Genomic DNA, 19150 nt, shown 5'->3' with positions numbered 1-19150 from the left:
AATATGAAGAGCAGTGCGCCGCCGCCGTTTTCGAAAGCCGTTTTCCCGACCGGACTCACTCACGCAGCGACCCACTGTCTTGTCCGGTTCTCACGCCGCCGCCCGATAAGTGCCATTTTCGGCTTGGGATCGTTACGACGACCACCCTCACCTACGGTTCTACCTCGACCGCCGAGAATGCACTTTGTTCGTGCCGTTTGCCTTTTAGCTTGGACTTTTAATACTGTGGGTGATGAGGAAAGACTGTTTACTGTGTCTAAAAATAATTATAGCGGACCGCCAGAAGCCAAATCAATTAAGACGCCACTTAAAGACATTCGACCCCAATCTCATTGATAAGCCGCTTGATTGTTTTTCAGCGAAAACGTGCCGAACATTGCCAACAATCGTCCTGCTTTGTCAGTGTTATATCAGTAAACCAATGAGCATTGTTAGCATACTCATTGCAAAATGACTCCACACCATTGCAAAGGAGGTAATACTGAGTGTGAGCAGCAAAAATAAAAACTGTCCTTCTGTCCAAGGACACTCTTTTTTTCCTTTATTCATTTTTGTTTTTTCAGTCAAATTTTTTGGCATATTGTCCTCATGAGTGAATGTTTCTAATCAATTTGAATTTGTTATTGTTTACTTATTTTATTACATTTTATTTTTCAGTATCAAATGGTCAAAAATGTACCTTGAGTGTATTTTTACAGTTTGAATGTGACTTTTTTTTAATTCAGGCAAATTGATGCACGTCAAGTCTTCTCTGTTACAAACAAAACAATGTTAATAAAGTTATACTTTATTATAAGTTGATCGATGTTACTTTTTTTCTTTATTAGAAAAAAAGGGACACAATATTAGGCAGATGCATATTTATGATAGTAATTTTATAGACAAATAATACTATTTACAGTGGCGGCAGAGAGTTTGGGGGGGCGCGAAACATTTACGTCTTGTTTGGGGGGGCGTCGCAGAAAATAATTGAGTAGCACTGTCCTAGTGTGACTTGTCCCTGTGATTGCCCATTGCTCTCACCTGTGTGTGTTCTCCCAGTGTATCCTGCAATCTACATCCACCTGTGTTACCCAGCTGTTCCTCGTCTCGTTACCCCTTGTCTGCGTGTGTATATAATGACCCAGTTTCTTGTCACTCCTTGTTGCGTCATTGTCTATGTCAATGTCTGTCTATGCAAACGTTAATTTCAAGTCCTGTCCAAGCCCTCGTGTTCCAGTCCGTCTGATTAAGTAAGTTTTGGTTTGAACATTGCCTTTTTGATCACCAGTCCTTTTGTTTGTACTTTGTGATTTTTGTTAGTCATTATTAAAACGTTTTTTGAGTTCACTGCCACCTGCCTCGCTGCCTTTTTCGTTGCCCTGCTTTTGGGTCCACACAACCTACCTGCCTGCGTCCCTGACAATATCATGCCACTTCGTGTAATTACACACAAGAAAATGAGAGAAATTTGGCTCGATTGTCAAGCTAAAATGACCAGCGCCTGAGATCTGGCAGATTGTGTGTGTGACATCATTACAAGTGAAGAGAGTGCCACCGGCCACTAGGGGGCAGCGCCTGTCTGCATCAATATAATTCCTTCTAGTGAGGGAAGAATTAGCGGTGTTTTGAGCTGTTTATGCTGTTGCATTGTGTTCGTCCTGCACATATTCCAGGTTCCTTCATGAAGAAACACCCCTCGTTGTCAATAAAAGAGAATTCAGACTTGACAGTGAGGGGTGTTTCTTCAACAAGAAAAAAGGCTCAGTGCTTTAATACTGAATGGCGGCGATGATGGCAGACAATTTTGTTTCTAGTTTCAGCGACGAATCCGACGTAGAAGGACGTAACGAATGTTCATCTAATAATGACGAGGAGAGTTACGAAGCTTTAATTGGTGTTTTAGGTTACCAATTTGAGCCCAAACGAACGCCAATGCAGCGTAATGAAACGGTCATTGAGCGGAGCAATGACACTGATGAAACATCGGCAGCAGATCGTGTGGGAAACAACGAATGATATTTTTTGCATTTCTTTTTGTGAAGCTGATGCTCCGTGACCGCAAAATAAAGTAATGTATAGAATAATTATCATTTATTGTAGAGCCTAGTTCGGGCCTAAAAAATCCAGCCCGACCCGACACGGCCCGCTGGTATTGAGGCCCGACCCGGCCCGAGCTCGATCACTTAACTAGATTTGCAGGCCCGAGCCCGAAAAACCCGATTTTTTTTTTTTTTTTTTTTTGAGTGACACGGAAAAAACGCAGCAGCAGCAATTTATTTTCATTTCTTCGAGTTGGCGCAAGTTTTCTTAATGTTTAAATAATCTACATATTTTTTTGAGAATTATCAAAGCATTCACACAACGAAATAACGCTGGGAAAGTTTGTTAAACATATTTACCACAATGTCCTGCTTAGCATGAAGAGGTGCAGCCCTCAAAAAAAATGATAATAACGATGTTTAACTAATATCATCTTTTAGGCCAGTACAGTTTTTAAAATGCCTGCTCATCGTCAAGGTGCCAGTCTTTCTGCTCTCGTACGAGAGCAAAGCGCCACATTTGTTGCATTCGGCAAGGCCGACACGGTTTTCTGTAGCATCTTCCACTATCGATTTAAATCCTTTCCACACACCACTCATGGATTCTTGCCTTTTCAATCCCCCCGTCTTTAGTTTGCTTTTCACCTCTTGCTGCTCTATATCGAAATTCGAAAAGGAAATACGAGGATGCAGTTGCAGACTCGCGGAAAGGCCAAAACTCGAGGGGAAGATTAAAAGGAGGGCGGGGCAACAGCGTTCATGTGCGCAAACAATGTACTGGCTCTGCTGCGGTTCATGTTTGGGATTACCAAGGCGCCTTCTCTCTGTTATATCAAATCTATTTATTTTTATAACTAACATTCCTTAGTTTAACATCCATACATCGTTTTAGCATACAAATATATATTTATTAAAAAAAAAAAAAAAGTGAGTGTCCCGCCCAGCCCGACCCGACCCGACTTGGAAGTAAATCATTGACATTTTGGGCCCGAAATTCGGGTCGGGTTGGGTCGGGTTCGGGCTCAAGATCTAGGGTATTAGTCTTATATATTTTAAAATGCGAAAATGCAACAAGCGAATCGATTCGGCTTGTTGCCCGCATCGAATCGAATCGTCCATGCCCCGCATCGGGATGCATCGCCGCATCAATTATTGTTGACACCAGTAATACCCACTGTGAAGCATGGGGGGTGGAAACATCATGCTTTGGGGCTGTTTCTCTGCAAAGGGACCGGGACGACTGATCTGTGTAAAGGAAAGAATCAATGGGACCTTGTATCGAGAGATTTTGAATGAAAATCTTGAAGATGAGACGTAGCTGGGTCTTTCAGCATGACAATGATCCCAAACACACAGCCAGGGCAACAAAGGAGTGGCTTCGTAAGAAGCATTTCAAGGTCCTGGAGTGGCCTAGCCAGTCTCCAGATCTCAACCCCATAGAAAATCTGTGGATGGAGTTGAACGTCCGTGTTGCTCAACGACAACCCCAAAACATCAGTGCTCTAGAGGAGATCTGCATGGAGGAATGGGCCAAAATACCAAAAACAGTGTGTGAAAAGCTTGTGAAGAATTACAGAAAACGTTTCGCCTCCGTTATGGCCAACAAAGGGTACATAACAAAGTATTGAGATGAACTTTTGGTATTGACCAAATACTTATTTTCCACCATGATTTGCAAATAAATTCTTTAAAAATCAAACAATGTGATTTTCTGCTTTTTTTCCCCACATTCTTTCTCTCATGGTTAAGGTTTACCCTTGTTGACAATTACGTGCCTCTCTAATATTTTCAAGTGGGAGAACTTGCACAATTAGTGGTTGACTAAATACTTATTTGCCCCACTGTATACATTAAATATATATATATATATATATATATATATATATATATATATATATATATATACAGTGCCTTGCAAAAGTATTCGGCCCTCCTTGAATCTTGCAACCTTTCACCACATTTCAGGCTTCAAGCATAAAGATATGAAATTTTATTTTTTTGTCAAGAATCAACAACAAGTGGGACACAATCGTGAAGTGGAACAACATTTATTGGATAATTTAAACTTTTTTAACAAATAAAAAACTGAAAAGTGGAGCGTGCAATTATATAGCAAACTCACTCCAGAGGTTCAGTGAGGATCTCTGAATGATCCAATGTTGTCCTAAATGACCGATGATGATAAATAGAATCCACCTGTGTGTAATCAAGTCTCCGTATAAATGCACCTGCTCTGTGATAGTCTCAGGGTTCTGTTTAAAGTGCAGAGAGCATTATGAAAACCAAGGAACACACCAGGCAGGTCCGAGATACTGTTGTGGAGAAGTTTAAAGCCGGATTTGGATACAAAAAGATTTCCCAAGCTTTAAACATCTCAAGGAGCACTGTGCAAGCCATCATATTGAAATGGAAGGAGCATCAGACCACTGCAAATCTACCAAGACCCGGCCGTCCTTCCAAACTTTCTTCTCAAACAAGGAGAAAACTGATCAGAGATGCAGCCAAGAGGCCCATGATCACTCTGGATGAACTGCAGATATCTACAGCTGAGGTGGGAGAGTCTGTCCATAGGACAACAATCAGTCGTACACTGCACAAATCTGGCCTTTATGGAAGAGTGGCAAGAAGAAAGTCATTTCTCAAAGATATCCATAAAAAGTCTCGTTTAAAGTTTGCCACAAGCCACCTGGGAGACACACCAAACATGTGGAAGAAGGTGCTCTGGTCAGATGAAACCAAAATTGAACTTTTTGGCCACAATGCAAAACGATATGTTTGGCGTAAAAGCAACACAGCTCATCACCCTGAACACACCATCCCCACTGTCAAACATGGTGGTGGCAGCATCATGGTTTGGGCCTGCTTTTCTTCAGCAGGGACAGGGAAGATGGTTAAAATTGACGGGAAGATGGATGCAGCCAAATACAGAAACATTCTGGAAGAAAACCTGTTGGTATCTGCACAAGACCTGAGACTGGGACGGAGATTTATCTTCCAACAGGACAATGATCCAAAACATAAAGCCAAATCTACAATGGAATGGTTCAAAAATAAACATATCCAGGTGTTAGAATGGCCAAGTCAAAGTCCAGACCTGAATCCAATCGAGAATCTGTGGAAAGAGCTGAAGACTGCTGTTCTGACTGTGTGTTCAGGGTGATGAGCTGTGTTGCTTTTATGCCAAACATATCGTTTTGCATTGCAAACAGAACCCTGAGACTATCACAGAGCAGGTGCATTTATACGGAGACTTGATTACACACAGGTGGATTCTATTTATCATCATCGGTCATTTAGGACAACATTGGATCATTCAGAGATCCTCACTGAACTTCTGGAGTGAGTTTGCTGCACTGAAAGTAGAGGGGCCGAATAATATTGCACGCCCCACTTTTCAGTTTTTTATTTGTTAAAAAAGTTTAAATTATCCAATAAATGTTGTTCCACTTCACGATTGTGTCCCACTTGTTGTTGATTCTTGACAAAAAAATTAAATTTCATATCTTTATGTTTGAAGCCTGAAATGTGGCGAAAGGTTGCAAGATTCAAGGGGGCCGAATACTTTTGCAAGGCACTGTAAAAAAAAAAAAAAAAAAAAATATATATATATATATATATATATATATATATATATACATACATATATATTAAACCATTTGTTAAAATTAATATCTACATGTAGTAAGATCTGCCAGATTATGCATACTTGAATATATATATATATATATATATATATATATATATATATACACATATATCTGGGCTAAGTGTCTGCTAAAATGTGGTTCAGAAAATGAATGAATGTGTTTAACTAGAAAGAGCTTATAGGTAAAAATTGGACTTTAGTAATGGCTGCTACTTATCTTAGGTTCTCTAGCGTTAACGACAGTACTTAACATTGCAGTACCTTATTTCCCTCCAGCACCCCCCATCAGTACCACCGGGGGGTGCCAAATTTGAGAAGAGTGTTTTGCTCTGTGGCCATTTAGAATTTTTGAAATGTGTTGAAAAATGTAGTCATTTCTTATGAAGTGTTAGCTTTCAAATGAAGGACAAACAAAAACCTCCGTGAAGAAACACAGTCAATAAGTGCTGTAGTGGTTAAATATGTTTAACTTTATATTCAGATCATGTACAGAGCTAAAAACAGAACTCAGGGCATGTGAGGGGTGTGGAGGAGTGTTCCATAAATATATTAGATCCGGTGTTAATCTTTTGAAATCATGCACTCCAGCATGCATATAACTACTGTGTCTGCCCTTGCTTTTGTACGACACACACAATATTCATTATGTATGTTTTATATCCAGTATATGGTGTATATGTATGGTATATTCCATATAGCCCTACCGTATGGCTATAGACTATATTTTCTTAATTTGACTTTTGTGAAAAAAACAACTGACACTTTTTTTGTCAAACTAAACAATTATCGGTATTCTTTCCAATGAAAATTACAGACTAAAAATGCTTATGAACATTCAGACCAAAATGTTCTAACATTAATAATGTGCAATCAACTAAATTAGATGTTTTAATTATAACTTTGTTCAAGCCTATCAATCCAATACTTTTTCATTGAAGAAAGTTTTCATTCTACAAATGTAAAATATTTGCGAATCAATAAATGTATGATATATGCATATTCCTTTTTATGAAACCCACTCTTAAAATTGACACTCTGCTCTGAAGAACCAGCCAAAAGTGATTTCAGAAAGTCCTTTATCAAAGCACGAGATTCGCCAGCCTTCTAAGATGTGTTGCTACCATGGCAACCTGTATTTGTTGCAATCCCATTCATCACTTAGTCTTCCTCATCTGTGATTTATAAATGTGTACACACACTCCCCTGATTCACATTAGAGGGGTAATACACAGTCACAGTGCTGCTTTGTGTGAATACGACTGATGTCAATATACAAAAATAAATAGACAATACTTATATAGCGCATTTATCTACATGGTTACACATGTGCCCAAAGTGCTTTACATTAGCACACATTTACACTGTCACGCACACATTCACAGACCAATGGTGCTGCTGCCATGCAAGGCGCTGCCAACCCATTGGGGGCAAATCAGGGTTCAGTGCCTTGCCTAAGCAAGAACTTGCACTTCGTTAATAGGCAGTCGTAGCTGGGAATGGAACCACTGACCCTTCGCTCCGAGGACAACTCCAGCTACTACCTGCGCCACGGCCGCCGAATGTACCTCTACTTACGAAATTAATCGGTTCTGGAAATAGTTTTGTGAACTCAAAACATTGTAAGTTGAGACGCGTTTTCTGTTCCAAGCCCCCCAAAATTCAGACATAAATCTTTAATAAAGCGTAAAAATGCATCAAAACATGTCAAAAACACATGTTACAAATAGATTATTGCACAGTAAATATAAAATGAGAGTTGTGCACAATGTAGAAAACAAAGAATAGAGTAAAATATAACAGATAATACACTTACTTAAGGCTGTTGGAACACCTCATGGCGAATAAAGAGGACGCTGGGTTACACACATACAGATACAGTAGAGGTCCCTCTTAGCCAGTTGGATGCCAGGAAGAATCCATGCCATAGCAAGTAGCAGAGCAGCTACAAGTATGTTACGGTCAATAAACTCTGGGAGCTGTGATTAGCAGCCCATACTGTATTTTTGTCTTTCTTATCCTGAAATTTCTTTTGCAACAACAGGCAATATTTTCCCGTTGAGCCATGTCATAACCTGAAAATTCTGTATGTAAAGACTTTTGTAAGTAAAGATATCACTGTATTCACAATATTACGATATCCCAATTTTAGAAGCTATCCTTAAGCATTGAGCCTAGATGTACCCTCTGAAACGGTTGCTAATGCTAGCTAATCACAAGGTAAAAAGAGACAAGCAACGGGTCATGCTCACATTAACACATGCGGAAAATTATGACTGTTCATTTAACCAGTGTTTTTCAACCTTTTCTGAGTCACGGAACGTTTTCACTTTGGAACAAATCTTGGGGCACACCACAAACCAAATATGGTCCAAAATGACTTTCTGGACAGTACATTTAATTATAAAATAATTTCTCAATATTTATACTTACTCAGCGTGAAACTTGAGCATGTTTAGATGATCACAAAGCAGATATCCTAGCAGGAATTCAAGAAACACACACAGGAAGATCTTCTTCAACAGCTCTGGTCTCTTTTTTTATTTATTTATCTATTTTTCTTAATCGCAGTTAGGCTTGAAAAGCTCAGAATTATCAGACAGGGGGACTTTAACAATGTCTTTAAACGTATTTGGGCTGAGCATCACGCTGAGACTGGCTTTCTCCCTGCCACAGTGTAGGACTTTTTGGATTTAGCAAAACGTTCTGCAACAAGGCAACTGGCTTTGACTGCTTTCTCATTTACCTTTGTAGTTTTTCTCAAAAAGTTGCTTGTTTCTCTGTTTTCACGAAGGCGAATAAAATAGTCCATCGACTTGTTTTGAACCGACTGGTGTTTCGTTTAGAGATGGTGTCTGAGCTTGCTTGGCACCATGGCACTGATGGATAGCTGCTCGGATTTCTAGCCATCAGCCGCCTTGCTGTCCTCGACAATGCGTTGGAATAAAACACAGGGGTAGGATTGACGGACAATAAAATGGGAAGGATACTTTTGGGTATATCGACACTTGATGAGTCTTATCAAATGATGTACAGTAGACGTGCTGGGGTCCACATTGTCGCGGACAGCAAGGTGGCTGATGGCTAGAAATCTGAGCAGTTGTTGAATGCGACACGATCAATACCTCGCTGAAACCTTCTACCTACCCCTTCCTTCCTCCTGCAACTCCGCCGGACGATGTAAAGGAGGAAAAAAATGCCATATTGGATTATTTCTCGCGGCACACATGACAATCTCTCACAGCACACCGGTTGAAAAACCCTGAATTAACCTACCATGCATGTTTTTGAGTTGTGGGAGTAATGTGGTGTTTTTGTGATATTTGGATGTTCTCCTACGCAAGCATGTATTTTCTATGAGTACTCCAATTTCCTTCCACATCCCAAAAACATGCATTGTATGTTGATCAAACACTGTACATTTTCTGTATGGATGTGACTGTGTATATAAATGGTGGTTTGTGTCTGTGTGCCCTGTGATCCACTGCCAAGCAGTTACAGTCCTGCCCCAAGTCAACAGGGATCAGCCCCAGCCCCCCGACACTACGGCACTGGTGAGGACAAGCAGTACAGATAATGGATGATGTATGGAGGATGTGTTTGTGTGAGAAGAGAATATGTACATTTATGTGGATATTTTGCTCGTCCTTGATTGGTCCACTCCGCTGTCTGTTTGCTGTGGCTTGCTCTGCCCTGGGAATTTGATCTGCCGGACGGTACCAGGCAAGCAAAACCCTATCTGGAGGTAAAAGCACTCGAGAGCAGAATTACAGACACCATGACTTTAACAAGATATTATTGCGTACTTACCTTGTTTTGATCCAAAAACTCTATATAGCATGTATCACTGAGTGTCAAGACACAGCTGTGAATGGTCACGGCTGGATTTTTGGGGGATTTCATGGGTATGAGAACAAGGGTTGCGATGCAGAAATCGCAGACATCAATGAGTGGTGGAGATTTTCTTTTTCATATATTTACCCTTTTACCTGTTTTTTTTTTCCCAATTTTTCTTTGTTTGGATTGATTATTTATCATCTAACATATCGGAAAAAATGCGACTAACAAAAAAAAATATACATATACAATTAAGCGATAGTTATGAGGTACATATCCGTGACTTTTTTACAGACACCATTTTTTTCATTGTGACGTCATTTGTTTAAAAGTTTAAATTATGCGAGTGAATAATTTTTTAAAGTCGTTTTTTTTTTTTTAAAACCAAATATTAGACGTCAAACAAGGATTCTAAGCTAAAAATGACAGACATTTTGAGTAATAAATACAATTAATTACTCGTTTTATGGCTGGGTTGAAACAAAACGATTGCGTGACGTCTGTAAACGGGAAATTACTGGGTAAAACGGACAAATTAAAAATAGTTCGGGGGCTTAATGCGCCATGAATCTGCTATGGCAGCATATAAATATAGAGTTCTATCAAACACAACAGTTGTTTTGGCTTAAAATACAGAACTTTATTTTAATGAGGAGTGCAAGAGCAGAAACTGCTTTTTCAGTCTTGTCTGTGTTTTCCGTCATATGTACATATATATATATATATATGCCGGAAAACACTCAGATGACTTGAAGTTCCACTCTGAGACCCCCAATTTGGCCAAATTTCAAAATTGTCCTATATGCATGTGTGATACATCATTGGATAGCTTAAAATCTCAATTTTCTGGGTGACGAAACATTTTGAACAGGAGGACATTAAAAAACAAAAAAAAAAAAACATTTAGACTGCAAAACCCTAATTGGAGGTGAGAGCACACGAGAGCATAAATAAAGACGCCACGATTTTAACGAGATATGATCGCGTACTTACTTCTTTTCAATCCAAAAACTCCATCTGGCATGTATCACTGAGTGTCAAGACACAGCTGTGAATGGCCACAGCCGGATTTTATGGGTAAAACATTGTTAATATAACAAGGGTCGCGATGCAGAAATTGCAGACATCAAGGAGCGGTCGGGATTTTCCTTTTCATAAATTTACCCTGTTAAATGTTTTTTTCAATTTTTCTTTGTTGGATTGATTATTTATCATCTAACACATCGGGGAAAATGTGACATTAACATATATATATATATATATATATATATATATATATATATATATATATATATATATATATGTGTGTGTGTGTGTGTGTGTGTGTGTGTGTGTATATGTATATATATATGTGTGTATATATGTATATATATATGTGTGTGTGTGTGTATATATGTATATATATGTGTGTGTGTATATATGTATATATATATATATATATATATATATATATATACATACAATTTAGCAATAGTTATGAGGAAGCTATCCGTGACTTATGTACAGACACCATTTTTTTCACGCGACATCTGTAAACAGGGATTTCCATGGGAAAACAGACAAATTAAGAATAGTAATAGTCTTTGTTGGATCGATTATTTATCATCTAACATATCGGGGAAAATGTGACAGTAACAAAAATAAATAAATAAATAAATAATACAATTTAGCGATAGCTGTGAGGTAGATATCCGTGACTTATTTACAGACACCATTTTTTTTGTGATGTAATTTTTTGTAAAAGTTTAAAATGTGCGAGTGAAGTTTTTTTTTCAAACAAAATAATAAACATCAATTAATGATTCTAAGCTACATATGACAGACATTTTGAATAATAAATATACTTACTTAGCTCCTTTTTATGGCTGGGTTCAAACGAAAGCGCTTGCGCGACGTCTGTAAACGTCCTGGGTTTCCAGGGTAAAACAGACAAATTACGAATAGTTCGGGGGCTTAATGCGGCATGAATCTGCTATGGCAACATAAAGACATATTGTTCTATCGAACCCAATATTTCTGTTAGCTTAAAATACAGCAGTTTATTTTAAAGAAGACTGCAAGAGCAGAAACTGTTTTTTCAGTCTTGTCTTTATTTTCCACCATATATATATATATATATTGTATCTATCTATCTATCTATCTATCTATCTATCTATCTATCTATCTATCTATCTATCTATCTATCTATCTATCTATCTATCTATCTATCTATCTATCTATCTATCTATCTATCTATCTATCTATCTATCTATCTATCTATCTATCTATCTATCTATCTATCTATCTATCTATCTATCTATCTATCTATCTATCTATCTATATTTACAGGGGTTCACATAAGTGACATAGACAAACGCGCTGGCCCTCAACGGCTTCCATACGCTTTTGCGTACCAATGGCTGACCACTGTATTTGCAGCGGACACGAGAAAATCACTTTCTCTCGGCCCCACTGAGTAATTATTTCCGTGATCCCCCACCCCCGTCAAAAGACAGACAGATGACAGAGACATCACCGGAGCTACAGAAAAAAAGGACTTTTGCTGAAAAGTGGCTGCAGGAGGTAACATGGCTAGAAGCAAATGATGCTCGCATGGAAATGTGGTGCAACATTTGCCGTGAGAATCCCAATGTCGCTAATAAGAGCAGCGCATTTTATGTAGGGTCAAAGAATTTTAGCCATCCAAACTTTGAAAAGCACGAAAAAAAAAACAGCATGTGGCAGTTAAGCAAACTATCGATGTCAGATAGGACCCTACTCGCCCTATTGACAAGTTAAGTTACAATAAAGTTATTGTAGAACAGCGCCATGCGCTGGCAAACGTGTTTTTGCTCGCATTTCACAAAGCTAAACATGCACGTTCAATGAGCTCTTATGAGGAGGACATCCCACTTTTACAAAGGCTTGGAGTTAATGTGAGAGCCGCATATGAATGCCCTTTAATTTGAATTAGTGCTTTTATGTTTATTTCTTTACATTTCACTTCAAAGTAATGGCAATTTTGTTGTGCCAGTTGATGTTAATCAAGCGTTAATTGTTTATATAATTAATTAAAGGTAATTGGCTCTAAGTAAAGCTTGTCATAATTTCATCGCATCAGGCGGGTCGGCTCTCAAGCTCAATGAGGACCAAGTCACATCTCCAGGTCCTCCTCTGAGAGCCTGGGCAAAAAAAGTTTGGACACACATTTTCATTAGGTGTTTATTTATTTTCATGACTATTTACATTGTAACTTCTCACTGAAGGTAATAAAACTACGAATGAACACGTGTGGAATTATGTACTATGTACTATGTAAAAAGGGAAATAACTAAAAAAAGGTTAATATTCTAGTATCTTTAAAGTAGCCACCCTTTGCTCTGATTGCTGTTTTGCACACTCTTGTCATTCTCTTGATAAGCTTCAAGAGGGAGTACCAAACTGATTTTTGACTTCACAGGTATGCCTTTTCAGGGTTGATTAATGGAATTTATTGCTTTATTGAGGTTGGGACCTTCATTTGTGTTGCATTGTATGAGGTGAGTCAAAACTTTTGGCCTGTATGTATGTATGTATGTATGTATGTATGTATGTATGTATGTATGTATGTATGTATGTATGTATGTATGTATGTATAAGTGGAGTTTGAGGAATAGTCCATTTCTTTAAGGTTTCGTGGATTAAAAAGAGAAATAAATTTGTAAATACACGTTATTCAGGACATTGGAATATTAAAAAAAAATAAATAAATAAATATATATATATATATATATATATATATATATATATATATATATATATATATATATATATATATATATATATATATATATATATATATATATATATATATATATATTTTTTTTTCGGTTAATATATGACTATGTTTCCTGCATTTGATTTTTTAATTTTAACTCTATCACGAAAGATTGAAGCAGAACACACACCCCTGATTTGCTTAATGGTATCGTCCAGGGCGCCTTTTGGTAACTCCAGTCTGAGCGAGTGGAGCTGGAGCATAACATGCTGGAGACCGTACGGTGGTGTGTTGGTGATAGGTCAACTTTTAAAACCCCTGTTTAGTTCTGTCTGTTCGCAGTCAAGACAGAGAGTGGGCGAGAGCAAGGGGCGAAAACATCAGTCATGCATTTAGGTTAGCGTGAAATGCCGGAGCGTCTTTTTGTGTCACAAGCCCGCTGACATTAGTGAAGAGAGAGAAGAAGGAGCAAGGGGAAGCCCGGAGAAGAGTGAACCAAGCGGGGTCCAAGATGCAGCCTGTCGCGGTGCTCTGGGGTGCACTGTTAACTTTGCTGCTCAGCCTGAGTGCAGGTAGGACAATGCTTGATATTAACAACAGCCTAATAAAGAAAATAAGGTGAGATAATTTTGTACTTTAAGTGTTGGTCTCCGATATCGGACACTGTAGTTTTCTAAATCACCATGCTGGGTTCAGCAAGCGATTTCGCTGACCATTCTACCACAATATTCAATTCAGTTCATTTGTTTCAATACATCTTCTTTAACTTTTTTTAATTGGATAATGTTTGCATGCAAAGTAGATGTGCAGTTACGGCATGCACTTTGTACTACCGTCGTATATTGAAACATTGGTTGTGTCTTTATGTCTCCTTATTTGGGTTGGCATTTTTTGCACTTCAGGAGTTTAAATGAAGATTCCTGGCACATCAAAAGCTTGTAAGATATGCAAGCATGTGTCTGATGTTGTATCTACTTACCTTTAGGCAGTCAATAGGATATGGGAATTTAATCCTACATTTTTTGAGAGATTGAGTGGTGTTGGGATGTGAATTAGGAATATCGGCCATAAATTCATGTTTTTTTGACATCGTTGTTAATTAGATTATTTTAAAAATCTAATTTCAGGTGAACTAGTTGGTTTATGAAATATAACATCTTGTAAAAATACATAAATATAAATATCACAATTCTTGTAATAGGACTGAGTGATTCCCACCACCCCCTTTCTGTTTTCTCTAACACCTTGTATTTACAACATGTCAGAACAGCAGCTGGAATGCACAGACCCTACGGAAGCTATTTGTAAGCTCACACAACAGGCTTTCCCTCACGTATTGACACATGGACGCACATATGCACACACAGTTGTCATGCCCTTCTGACATGACCTTAAAAATATAGTAGACAGGAAGGCAAAAGTCACACCTGTAATTGGCTACTTGGACTAGAAAAAGGGCTGCAGTGATTGTTTCTTTTGCTAAATGTCACTGCAAGACTCTCTTCAAAATGTCAACGAGAGATCCAATATCCAATTGAAAACAAAAGACCCTGTGGTTGAGCAATGTCCTCCGTTTATGTGATAGTGTTTTTGTGATAGTCATCGCTCCAAGCCTAGTTATCAATATTTATTTTTGTCTTCTGCTTTTTTTTTTTTTTGGGATTATATAACCCTTCTGTCGCGACACAATTAACTTGGCTGTGGTACATAAATATCGATTTATTTTATCATGCATTTTCATTTGTAAAATAACTAAATACTATGCAACAAAAAAGCCTTAATGGAAAACATTGCAAGACGTTTTGGACTTATGTCATATTAACAACAAATACTGATAAGTGATAATGTGTATGTGACAGGCCTTCTGTTCACTGTAATCTATACAAAGATAACAAGTGGTGATCCATAGAGCAGTGGGGGATTTAGCATTGTAAAGGAAACTGTTTCCATTTTATTGGAAATGACCAAACAATGAATAGCCCATATGCGTCAACTCATATGTTTGTGTCTTGGGTCTGTAATCTGTGAGGAAGATGACTTCCTTGATATGTCAAGTGGCCTTACAGTAATTGGCTGAGGTTGACTAATGGCATCTTGGAGAGTGGAGTACACACTTTAATGATGCACTCTGGGACAGGATGATCATCTCAACCTCTGCTTCTGCCTCTGCCCCCCCTTATTTATTTATTTATTTTTTTGTTTTACTTATTAAGTGTTAATTGGACGGAGGGCCTTTGTTCTTCCTTTTTAACTGTATCTTTGAATGAAATTATACAATTGAGCAAACTATTAATTGAAAGACACAGTGTACATTGCCATATGAGGGGCAGTTGAAATGCATGATGTTTTTTCGGGGAAAGGGAACAGATTTGAACAAAGACAGCGCTTCACTACCAATCTGACCACGAGGCAGTGTTCCAACATTTCTCTGCTTCGGTGGATTTTGTTTGTTTAGATCTGCCAAGCAATGAAGAAGAAAATTAAGAATACAAAGTCAATATGTGTCTTGCAACAAATGTAAATTTCTAGCCATTCTCGCACAACCACATGTAGTTTTAAAATATATTTTATCTCATACTGAAATTATTTCGTATTTGCAAGTTGATGCTTACCATCTTTGTGTGGCATGCCAGGGTGCTGCTTTATTCGGTTTTACAATTTTCTAATTATGTGTCTTAACTTTATCATTAGTATGTAGTCTACTACATACTATTACTTCACTTGTATTCCTTGTTTTCTCATTATTGCGTTAGCAACAATAATGCTGTAAAGTAAATAGAGACATATTTTCTGACAAAAACATACCTCAATGGCTGCACAATAATACTGGGGGAAATAAGGTCCAAATCTTGGGAAATTCAACAAGGAAAACTTCAGCTATTAGTGGCACTGGTCTGTGCCGTATACAGTTTCCCTGCCTTCTTGAAATGTTAACTGGTGTTCACCCCCGCTTCTCAGCGTGAAAGCAACGCTCAAAACTAACAGAAAGTAGCGTTAGCTTCATGTCAAACAAGTCCGAGTGCAACAAAGAAAACCGGACCGCACGTGTAATATAGTACAATGAAATACCAGATATGCATAGCAATTAGAGATCAATCATTTACATTAATTAGACCTAATAAATAACTAAATTAAATGACAAATAATATGCTTACATCAATGCTGAGATGTGGCAGAGGAGACACTGTTTCGCGACTTAAAAAATAAACAAACAAAAAAAACGACTAGAGACAAAACAGCGGACGAAATTCAGGCGTCATTACGGTAAGTCAAAATCACGTAAGTCGTATTGGGTGAAATTATGCTTCTTCTCCAGTTTTGCTCAGCATTTTTCTGGTGGCCAAGTCGGATTGATCAGTTGCCTAACATTAGTAGCAGTCCTAACCACGACTATATTGCTATTGGCCTCTTTAAAAATCTGCAGATTTAGCTACCTTTGCCTACCGAGCAAGCCTCAAATGTAAATTTATGACTTTGTTTTGCAAAATGGCATCAGCACCCCATTAGATTAAGTGCCCCCAGAAATGTTTGGTTGGCATTAATGTCCTTTGTAATGTTGATGTCTGCTTATAAAAGTCTGATTTATTACTTGCCACAAGTTGATGTTGGTCCAGATTCAACCCTACAAGCCATATTTTTGAAGAAGGAAAAAGTTGTTCTGGAGGATGTGGCTTTTACTGATGTCTATGAATCACAAGTAATTTTTTTCTGCCAGTGTGTGTAAAACATTGGCCTTCAATTCCCTGACTTTTTTGTCGATGCTTAACCTCTTCAGGGGCTTGAGGAGCCTGAGGTGGGTAAATCCTTCATTGTTTTGTTTTTATAGAACTTTAATTTGATGCCAAAGAGCTAATAAACACTAAGCTAAATGAAGACCACCAAATGCCACCCACGAGTATTATAAATTGCACTGCTGGTCTGCAATTACCTGTGCAACAAAACTCAACCCCACGTCTCTTGTTGGCTCTAACTTTCCAAAAACCAAGATTTAGCAATTTAGCAATTTTTTGCTGACAAGTACAGAAAACGATAATAGTGCAACATTCCTATTGTCAGTATTCCAAGTGTGGTTATGCTATTTCTGTGTGTGTGTGTCTGCTTGTGCGTACTGTACATATGATTTGTTGTAATTTTTTTCTTTTTCTTTAGTACTGTTTTTGCATTCACTGTGGACTGTCAGTGTTGGACACCTGATACCCCCACTGTGCTTTGTTTGGCCCAGCTAAAGGGATGCGATTGCACCTCCGAGGTAGCAATGGAAGTAACCTATGATTACTTGATTAAACTCGCGCACACACACCCACCCAAGTTCATACACAATTTTCTCATATGGATAAATGTCAAGTCTCAAACCACTCCCCCCATCCACATTCCACTGCTCATGTTCCGCCACCTTTCTATTAATCACAGTGCTCTCTCAAACTAGTAGGCCAACCTCCTTTGCAAGAGAGCTCCAGGCTTTCTTTTTGGTGGCGTGTCTGATTTCAGAACATGATGCCATAGCCTAGGGGCCAATTTCAATTATGTTCACTGATGCTATATGCCACAGATGTCAGATTTAAGAGAACACAACCTAAAATAAAAGTAAAACATTGGCAATCCGCTGTGTCTACCAGTAAAGGTTAAAGTGCGTACGACAGGAGAAAAAAAGTCTTAAATGAAATTATTATGTGAATTAGAATAATATTTTTACACGATTCGACTATAAACAACAATTTAGCAAAGCGGAGATGAGGAGAAATTAGTCTTTTAATCTGCCAGTTAGCCACGCCTCCCATTATAGACCCTACCCACGCGACGTCACAACTCCGCTCTCCTGAATGGTACCGCCCACTTGTCCGTCAAAACATAGTGTTAACCTGTTACGGCTACGTACATTTCTCCTATTTACGGCGTGTTTTTCTGCTCCTTAACATTAATAATCAAAATGGTGAAGGCGTGTGTGGCTGTTGGTTGCACTAACAGAGAAGATGGAAGTAGAGACTTGAAGTTTTACCGTATTCCGAGGGATCCAAAGAGGAGAGCGAAATGGACGGCTGCAATTCGACGTGAAAACTGGGCACCAAAAAATCACCACAGACTATGTAATAGTCATTTTATATCCGGTAAGATGCATTTAAGATATACTTAGAGGGTTTTGGGCTGACAAATAACCACAATTAAGATCATTGCGAGGCTAATCGCCGACAACATACGACGTAGTACGACATAGTTTCAAATTCAAGATGTTTGTGACTTCCCTTTCTTCCACCATCGTTATTTTTTGAATAATATTTAGCTGGTACCAAGTGAAAGAAACTGGCCTCGTCTACGGGGCTGACAAATAACCACAATTAAGATCATTGCGAGGCTAATCGCTGACAACATACGACGTAGTACGACATAGTTTCAAATTCAAGATGTTTGTGACTTCCCTTTCTTCCACCATTGTTATTTTTTGAATAATATATAGCTGGTACCAAGTGAAAGAAACTGGCCTCGTCTACGGGGCTGACAAATAACCACAATTAAGATCATTGCTAGGCTAATCGCCGACAACATACACGTATGTATGTAGTGAGAGTGCTATCGCTAAACCATATAAACATTAAAAGCCTTAACTCCATTGACAAACGACATGAAATACATTAGACTTGACAGTGGATGTTAGCAATAACAAAAGATTTTGAATTGAAAATTTCGTAACTCACCTTTCCAAGCACAAGATAGATTCCTGCCGAATTTTCGTGGACGAGGACCTGTTTCACCCAACCAGCAACGAAGTATTTATAAGCCTCCAAGCTCTTGAAGTTTTTCAAATTTTCGTGAGAATAGGCTGATTTTGTGTGGACAAGATAATTGTAAATATCAGCGTAGCAGATGTCAGGCAGACAGGGCGAAGACAGTGGGTCGAAAAACATCGATTTGGGCATC

At 38.4% G+C, this 19150-nt stretch overlaps 1 protein-coding gene across 3 annotated transcripts in view; it reads left to right on the top strand.

Annotated features, from left to right (window-relative positions):
- The first annotated feature begins 13496 nt into the window (after nt 1-13496).
- The window catches only part of lrp4 (low density lipoprotein receptor-related protein 4), a 160566-nt gene continuing 154912 nt past the window's right edge, over nt 13497-19150 (top strand). For all 3 annotated transcript variants that reach the window (XM_057832435.1, XM_057832430.1, XM_057832440.1), the window contains exon 1: nt 13497-13809. In XM_057832435.1, the coding sequence (XP_057688418.1) occupies nt 13749-13809 (61 nt within the window). In that variant the 5' untranslated portion in view covers nt 13497-13748. The remainder of the gene's footprint in view (nt 13810-19150) is intronic.

This window comes from Corythoichthys intestinalis, chromosome 1 (genome assembly GCF_030265065.1).
Source record: "Corythoichthys intestinalis isolate RoL2023-P3 chromosome 1, ASM3026506v1, whole genome shotgun sequence".
Taxonomy (NCBI): Eukaryota; Metazoa; Chordata; class Actinopteri; order Syngnathiformes; family Syngnathidae; genus Corythoichthys; species Corythoichthys intestinalis.
The sequence above is the reverse complement of the archived record's forward strand: the minus strand, read 5'-3'. Positions and strand labels throughout refer to the sequence as shown.